Genomic DNA, 9196 nt, shown 5'->3' on the forward strand with positions numbered 1-9196 from the left:
CTTTCAGTGGAGGCTTGTGTGGTGCTGTGATGCTGAACAGGTTTCACAGAGCTTCCAAGCTAAGACAGACTAGGCAATCTACTTCTGAAGAATCAGCCAGTGAAAACCTGTAGATCATAATAGTCCCATCTACAGCCAATCAGGGGGATAGAACAGGAGTGGGCAGCGATTTGTTCCATTGTGCCTGGGGGGTCACCATGAATGGGGCTAATTGAAGGCAGCTAACACATGTCTACATTCTGTACACACATAGCAGGAGGCAGAGAACTAGAGCAATACGGATCCTTGAGATAAAAAATTTCACTAAGGCCAACTTCTTTCTACGTCAATTATTAGATAACTGGCTCCCTTTGCCACTTCTTTTATCTGTAACTCAAATTACAAAACAGGCCAGTACTTTTTCTTTGGGCAAGCAATTCTGCTTCTTGCCACAGTCAAGCTACATGAGGTGAGTAAACCGCTGAGGAAAAGGGCAACTGGAAAACTTGTGCCTGGATGAAAAAGCACACTGGTAAATCTGCAAAGCCAGCACTTGATACAAATTAAAATATCAGCTTCCCCTCCACCACCCAGATATGAATGGCTTAAGAATCCAATTGAAATATTTTTATTTGTTTGGTTGATTTTCATGTGTCTTGAGCTCAAGCAGAAAGCTTTCCTTGGCAATGCTGATGAGATTCTTTCTCAAGTTGCTTTCATTCTAGCAACATATTCAGCTCAGCTATTTCTTATGCCGTTATGGTCCTGCATTTGCAGCTTGAGTTACCATTTCCACAAACACCAAGGTAAAAATGCTAATTTCTCTTATTTGATCCTGATTGAGAAATTGCCTCGACAAAAGAGTTAACTTCTCCTCACCTCTAGTGGGCACTGGCAAAATTAAGTAGATAAAATTTGTCTTTGAGGACCCTATTCTCTTTCCTTTGTAGGTACCCAGTTCCATCAAGCAAACTAATGGTTCCTCAGGAAAATCCATCTAATTGCGGTGGTTCCTATCCTCCAGATCTTCCTTCTGTTTCTCATGCCTCAAAGTACATCAGTTCTGTGGGTTAAGACCCTGCTTCCATTTCTCTTGGTTAACATGCTTGGCTGCTAATGGAAAGGTTGGAGGTTCGAGTTCATCCAGAGGTGTCTGGAAGACCTGTTGATCTACTTCCAAAAAATTAGCCATTGAAAACCCTATGGAGCATAGTTCTACTCCAACACACATGGGGTCACCATGAGTCAGAATCAACTTGACAGCAACTGATTATTATTTGTTAATTAGCTGAGATTACTCTTACTAGATAATTAACTAGGTAATATTATAATTCAAATTAAGGGCAGATATCTTCTTACAAGAGGAAATGTCAATGATAAGAATGTCCAACTCTTGCACCAGGGCCTGCCCAACCATAGCATGGGGCATCTGATGTGGCTCATCCACATCAGAATCATCTTGCATTATTGTTAAAAATGCAGATTCTTGTGTCCCATCCCAGACCTTCTAAATCAGAGTCTCTGTGGTTGGAATTCAGGGATTTGCATTTTAACAGCTTTCCCAGATGATTTGTTGGTATACTGGAGATTGAAAATCTCTGGTATCACAGGAAGAACCCCAGGTTCACAGTCAGCAGGCTTGAATTTTAATCTCTTCTCCAGGTGGACCATGTGGCTCTGAACGGTCCGTGTCATTTGCTCTGGGACTTAGAAATTTTGCATCTTACAAATTCATGGAGATAGAAAGTAGATTAAAGGTTGCCAGGGTCTGGGGGTGGGGGGGGAGGGGTGGTGGAGAAGTGGGAGTTGTTGCTTAATGGGCACAGCATTTCTGTTTGGGGTGATGAAAAAGTTTTGGAAATAAATGGTGGTGATGGTTGCACAACATTGAGAATGTAATTAACACTACTGAATTGTACACTTAAAAATGATTACAATGGCAAAATTTATGTTTATGTATATTTTACCAAAATAATATTTTTTTACAATGTAGAGTGCCTCTCACTCACCGCATCATAGTAAGGGCACTGTACGTAAGGTGGAATGGGTTGTTTGGAATACAGGGTTTTCATTTTTACTGGCTTCCAACTCTTCCATTTTACCTGACTCCAGATTTTCTCACATAGTTGCATGTGCATGACAAAAGCCCTGCTGGATTCCTGGCTACCCTCAGGCTATGGAATAGGAATAGGGTCCTAGGAGCACAAAGCAGGCATGTGCTGTACTTTTCAGGGGCATCCCTTAACAAGGCACTAGAGACGAACTCTTCTTGGGATGTCTGTATGCGAACCAGTTTAACTTGTGGAACTGGAAAATCTGCCCTGGTTTTGGGGAAAACTCCCCACAGCTACACACCCATCCCAGGGAAGTTTGTTTGGATTTGCAAGCTGCCTCATCCATCCCGTTCTATTTTGGTGTCTGTTGTTATATACCAAGGGCTGGCTTCAGCCCTGTTGTGCTCGAGTCAAGAATAAGTGACACCTAGCCTGGATAGCCAAGTATCAGGGGTGGGAGAGGGGTCATGATCAAATGAGCAGAAAGAAGACCCTCCTCTTCATGCTGCCATACGTTTCTACACCAGTCACTCAAGGTGACAGCTTAAAATCTGGGTGACGAGAGGTTACAAGGTGAGGTGGAAGTCGGATACTTGCCTCCTCACCTGTCAGCCTGAGAAGTCTGAAATAATGCCTACAACCTCTCTCCTGATGTTGTTGTTGTTGTTGGGTGCCGTCAAGCTGATTCCGACTCATAGCGACCCCATGTGACCGAGTAGGATTGCCCCATAGGGTTTTCTTAGCTGTAACCTTTATGGAAGCAGATTGCCAAGTCTTTCTCCCAAGGAACTGCTGGGTGGGTTCGAACCACCAACCTTTCAGTTAGCAGTCAACTGCTTAACCATTGCACCACCAGGCCCTAACCTCTGTCTCCTAGGACTCTGATAACTGCATGGTGTTTGCTGTACAGGGAGGAAGAAGGAGAAAAAAGGTTGGTATAAAAGGGAGAGGGCCTAGCATGAGAAATCCAGCTCAGGTAGCCCAGAGGACACTGGGACCATGAGAGTAAGCACCCAGCCTTTGCAAAGCAGCAGACACGCTTGGAGGTGCACAACTCCAGAGCCACACCTGAGTGAGCGTGGATGAGAAAGGGGATGACAGTCCCAGAAGGAAAGAAAGGTAGAAGCATAATTTCCTCTTAAAGTCCTTGACTTCAGACACTAAAACTATGATCTTTATATTTGATATTTTCCTGTCTTGCAATGTTTCCCTGATCCATAAATCTGCTGCCATTGAGTTGGTTCTGACTCACAGTCACCCTATAGGACAGAGTAGAACTGCTCCATAGGGTTTCCAAGGAGTCGCTGGTGGATTTGAACTGCCGACCTTTTGGTTAGCAGCCAAGCTCTTAACCACTGTTCCATCAGGGCTCCTCCCTGGTCCATAGGCAATATTTTTTTAGAGTAAAAGTGTTAGGCAACTTATCACATTTCTGACAAAACCTAGGTGTATGTGATCTTAGGCTGGGACACAATCTTAACCATCACATATGTGATAGGTTGAATAACGTTGTTGTTGTTGTTGTTGTTAGGTGCTGTCTAGTCAGTTCCAACTCATAGCGACCCTATGCACAACAGAACAAAACACTGCCCAGTCCTGTGTCATGCTCACAATTGTTGCTATGCTTGAGCCCATTGTTGCAGCCACTGTGTCAATCCATCTTGTTGGGGGTCTTCCTCTTTTTCACTGACCCCATTTTACCAAGCATGATGTCCTTCTTCAGGGATTGATCCCTCCTGATAATAGGTCCAAAGTATGTGAGACATAGTCTCGCCATCCTTGCTTCTAAGGACCATTCTGGTTGTACTTCTTCCAAGACAGATTTGTTCATTCTTTTGGCAGTCCATGATATATTCAATATTCTTCGCCAACACCACAATTCCAAGGCGGCAATTCTTTGGTTTTCCTTGTTCATTGTCCAGCTTTCGCATGCATATGAGGTGATTGAAAACACTATGGCTTGGGTCAGGTGCATCTTAGTCCTCAAGGTGACATCTTTGCTTTTCAACACTTTAAAGAGGTCTTTTGCAGCCGATTTGCCCAGTGCAATGCGTCTTTCAATTTATTAACCACTGCTTCCACGGGCGTTGATTGTGGATCCAAGTAAAAATGAAATCCTTGACAACCTCAATCTTTTCTCCATTTATCAAGATGTTGCTTATTGGTCCAGGTGTGAGGATTTTTGTTTTCTTTATGTTGAAGTGCAATCCATACTGAAGGCTATGGTCTTTGATCTTTATCAGTAAGTGCTTCAAGTCCTCTTCACTTTCAGCAAGCAAGGTTGTGTCATCTGCATGACACAGGTTGTTAATGAGTCTTCCTCCAATCCTGATGCCCCATTCTTCTTCATATAGTCCAGCTTCTGGGATTATTTATTTGCTCAGCATAGAAATTGAATAGGTATGGTGAACGGATACAGCCCTGACATACATCTTTGCTGACTTTAAACCATGTAGTATCCCCTTGTTCTGTTCAAATGACTGCCTCTTGATCCATGTACAGATTCCTCAAGAGCACAATTAAGTGTTCCAGAATTCCCATTCTCTGCAATGTTATCCATAATTTGTTATGATTCACACAGTCAAATGCCTGTGCATAATCAATAAAACACAGGTAAACATCTTTCTGTTATTCTCTGCTTTCAGCCATTATCCATCTGACATAAGCAATGATATCCCTGGTTCCACGTCTTCTAAATCCGGCTTGAATTTTTGGCAGTTCCCTGTCGATCTACTGCTGCAGCTACTTTTGAATGATCTTTAGCAAAATTTTGTTTGCGTGTGATATTAATGATAATGTGATATTAATGATACTATTAATGATAATGTTCATAAATATGGATCTCTTCAAGTTGGTTGGCCAGGTAGCTGTCTTCCTAATTTCTTGGCATAGATGACTGAGCACTTCCAGTGCTGCATCCATTTGTTGAAACATCTCAGTTGGTATTCCGTCCATTCCTGGAGCCTTGTTTTTCACCAGTGCCTTCAGTGCAGCTTGGACTTCTTCCTTCAGTACCATCGGTTCCTGATCATATTCTACCTCCTGAAATGGTTGAACATCGACCAATTCTTTTTGGTAGTGACTCTGTGTATCCCTTCTATCTTCTTTTGAAGCTTCCTGCATCGTTTAATATTTTCCCCATAGAATCCTTCAGTATTGCAACTCGAGGCTTGAATTTTTCTTTAGTTCTTTCAGCTTGAGAAACGCTGAGTCTGTTCTTTCCTTTTGATTTCTACCTCCAGGTCTTCGCGCATGACATTGTAATACTTTACTTTGTCTTCTCAGGCTGTCCTTTGAAATCTTCTGTTCAGCTCTTTTGCTTCATCATTTTTGCCTTTTGCTTTAGCTACTCAATGTTCAAGAGTATGTTTCAGAGTCTCTTCTGACATCCATTTAGGTCTTTTCTTTCTCTCCTGTCTTTTTAATGACCTCTTGCTTTCTTCATATATGATGTCCTTGATGTCATTCCTCAACTCCTCTAGTCTTCGGTCATTAGTGTTCTATGTGTCAAATCTATTCTTGAGATGGTCTCTAAATTCAGGTGGGATATACTCAAGGTTGTACTTTGGCTCTCCTGGACTTGTTCCAATTTTCTTCAGTTTCAACTTGAACTTGCATATGAGTAACTGATGGTCTGATCCGCAGTCGGCCCCTGGCCTTGTGCTGACTGATGATATTGAGCTTTTCCATCATTCCTTTCCACAGATGTAGTCAATTTGATTCCTGTGTATTCTACCTGGTGAGGTCCAGGTGTACAGTTGCTGTTTATGTTGGTGAGAAAAGGTATTTGCAGTGAAGAAGTCGTTGGTCTTGCAAAATTCAGTCATGCAATTTTCGGCATGATTTCTATCACCAAGGCCGTATTTTCCAATTGTCAATCCTTTTTCTTTGTTTCCAACTTTCTCATTCCAATCACCAGTAATTATCAGTGCATCCTGATTGCGTGTTTGATCAATTTCAGACTGCAGAAGTTGGTAAAAGTCTTCAATTTCTTCATCTTTGGCCTTAGTGGTTGGTGTGTAAATTTGAATAAGTCATATTAACTGGACTTCCTTGTAGGAGTATGGATATTATCCTATCACTGACAGCGTTATACTTCAGGATAGATCTTGAAATGTTCTTTTTGATGATGAATGCAATGCCATTCCTCTTCAAGCTGTCATTCCTGGCATAGTAGACCGTATGATTGCCCGATTCAAAATGCCCAATACCAGTCCATTTCAAGTCACTAATGCATAAGATATCGATCTTTATGTGTTTCATTTCATTTTTGACCATTTCCCATTTTCCTAGATTCAGAATTTGTATATTCCAGGTTCCAATTATTAATGGATCTTTGCAGCTGTTTCTTCTCATCTTGAGTCATGCCATAGCAGCAAATGAAGGTCCTGAAAGCTTGACTCCATCCATGTCATTAAGATTGACTCTACTTTGAGGAGGAATCTCTTACCCAGTCATATTTTGTGTGCATTTCAACCTGAGGGGCTCATCTTTTGGCGCTATATCAGACAATGTTCCACTGCTGTTCATAAGGTTTTCACTGGCTAATTCTTTTCAGAAGTAGAGTGCCAGGTCCTTCTTCCTAGTCTGTCTTAGTCTGGAAGCTCAACTGAAACCTGTCTGCCATGGGCAACCCTGTTGGTATTTGAATACTGGTGGCATAGCCTCCAGCATCACAGCAACACACAAGCCCCCACAGTATAACAAACTGACAAACTCATGGGGGAGATTGAATAATGGCCCCCCCAAAAAAATCCACATCCTAACCCCTGGAAGATGGGAATATGTTATTTTATATGGTGAAGGGGACTTTGAACACATGATTAAGTTAAGGATCATGAGATGGGGAGATTATCCTGGATTATCCTGGTGGGCCAAATGTAATCACAAATCACAAGGGTGCTAATAAGAGGGAGGCAAAAGGATCAGAATGAATAGTAGATGTGATGATGGAAGCAAGAACTTGGAGTGACGTGAGGAAGGGGCCACAAGCCAAGGAATGCCAGTGGCCTCTAGAAATTGAAAACGGCCAGAAAATGGTTTCTCCTCTGAGGTCTCCAGAAGGAACGCAGCCCTGCAGACACCTTGATTTCAGAACTGGAAGAGAATAAATTTGTGTTGTGTTAAGCCACTGAATGTGTGGTAATTTGTTATAGCAGCAGTAGGAAGTTGTAAATTGTGCCTAGAGTTAAGTAGCAGTGACAGTAATATGATGACAAATGTTCAAAGCCAGCAAAACATTTCTTTCCCTATGTACTTGGAGAAACTCAAAGCTTATTTGAGTTGAACCATGTATAGTGCACAGGGCAAGGCTATATACAATTAGCCACTTAAACATGCTTTTTATTAGTCTTTGTAGGAGTAACAATGCCTATGAGTTATGGTGTCCCCGTTTTTTCCAGAGTAAGACATTTTTTAAATAATCTTTTATTTGTTGTTTAGTGGAGGTGTACACAACAAAACATGTTCCATTCAACAATTTCTGCACATACTGTTCAGTAACATTGGTTACATTCAGGGCTTTGAACCAGTTCCTCTGGTTTGAACCCCTGCTGAAAATCTGCATTTCTAACAAGTACCCAGGAAGTTATACATAAGAATCACCTGGGTATCTTGTTAAACTATAGATTCTGATTCAGTATGTCTGGGATGGAAATGCAAGTTATGAGCAGGGGTTCAAACTGAAACGAACCTGTTTGAAGCCCTGGTTACATTCGTTACATTGCATAAACATTCTCATTATTTCCCTTCTAGATGTTCTGTTCCCATTGACCTAGTCTCACAGCCCCTTCCCGCCTCAACCTTCTCATCTATGCTTTAAAATATTTGTTAACCATTTGGTCTCATATAGATGATTTTTTATAAGAGCACAGTGCTCATGGGTGATATTCTTTACTTTTTGAGTTAACCTGCTATTTAGCTAAAAGATAAGGGGATAGTTTTTGTTGAAGGCTTAAAGAATATCTCAGGGTACTATTCTCAGGGATTCTTCTTGTCTCAGTGGGTCTAATAAGTCTGGATTTTTTGATAATTTGAAGTTCTGTTCCACATTTTTCTCCCTTTCTATCAGGATCCATCTGTTGTGGTCCTAATCAGAACATTCAGTAGTGGTAGCTGGACACCATCTAGTTCTTCTTGTCTCAGGGTAGAGGAGGCCGTGGTTCATGTAGATAATTAGTCACATAGGCTTGTTCCTTCTCTGAGTCTTGGCTTTCCTTCTTTCTCTTTTGCTCTAGTTGAGTAGAGACCAATAGTTGTATCTTAGATGGCGTCTTAGTTATCTAGTGCTGCTGTAACAGAAATATCATAAGTGGATGTCTTTAACAAAGAGAAATTTATTGTCTCACAGTCTAGGAGGTTAGAAGTCTAAATTCAGGGTGCCAGCTCCAGGGGAAGGCTTTCTGTCTGTTGGCTCTGGGGGAAGGTCCTTGTCATCAGTCTTCCCCTGGTCTGGGAGCTTTTCAGCCCAGGGACCCTGGGACCTAAAGACGCACACTGCTGGCTCTGCTTTCTTGGTAGTATGAGATCCCCATGTCTCTCTGCTCACTTCTGTCTTTTATATATCAAAAGAGATTGGCTTAAGACACAATCTGATCTTGTAGATTGAGTCCTGCCTCATTAACATAACTGCCTCTAATCCTATCTCATTAATATCATAGAGATAGGATTTACAACACAGGAAAATTACATCAGATGACAAAATGGTGGACAATCACACAACACCAGGAATCATGGCAGAGCCAAGTTGACAGATATTTTGGGGAACACAATTCAATCCATGACAGATGGCTACTCACAAGCTTTTAAGACCCTAGATGCTGCTTACTTGACTTAGATGTAGAAGAACATCAACTTTATGAACTGTATTATGCCCATTGACTGAGTTGTTCCATGAGACTATGACCCTAAGTCTTTGAACCAAGAAAACTAATTCTGTGAGGTGATTGGTTACGTCTAAGATGTATCAGTTTCTGTGACCCTTATTTGTTTAAATATATATACATATATATACACATATATATATACATATATATACATATATATATACACATATATATACATATATACATATATATACATATATACATATATATACATATATACATATATACATATATATACATACATATACATACATATATATACATATATATACATACATA

At 41.1% G+C, this 9196-nt stretch overlaps 1 protein-coding gene across 1 annotated transcript in view; it reads left to right on the plus strand.

The window, feature by feature from the left end:
• The first annotated feature begins 738 nt into the window (after window positions 1-738).
• Window positions 739-9196, plus strand: part of LOC101343812 (putative protein SEM1) — an 11695-nt gene continuing 3237 nt past the window's right edge. The window contains 5 exon segments of the mRNA XM_012558300.1: window positions 739-785; window positions 930-1044; window positions 2911-3015; window positions 3017-3111; window positions 4885-4896. Coding sequence (XP_012413754.1) covers window positions 739-785; window positions 930-1044; window positions 2911-3015; window positions 3017-3111; window positions 4885-4896 — 374 coding nt within the window.

Source organism: Trichechus manatus, unplaced genomic scaffold (assembly GCF_000243295.1).
Source record: "Trichechus manatus latirostris isolate Lorelei unplaced genomic scaffold, TriManLat1.0 scaffold00156, whole genome shotgun sequence".
Lineage (NCBI taxonomy): Eukaryota > Metazoa > Chordata > Mammalia > Sirenia > Trichechidae > Trichechus > Trichechus manatus.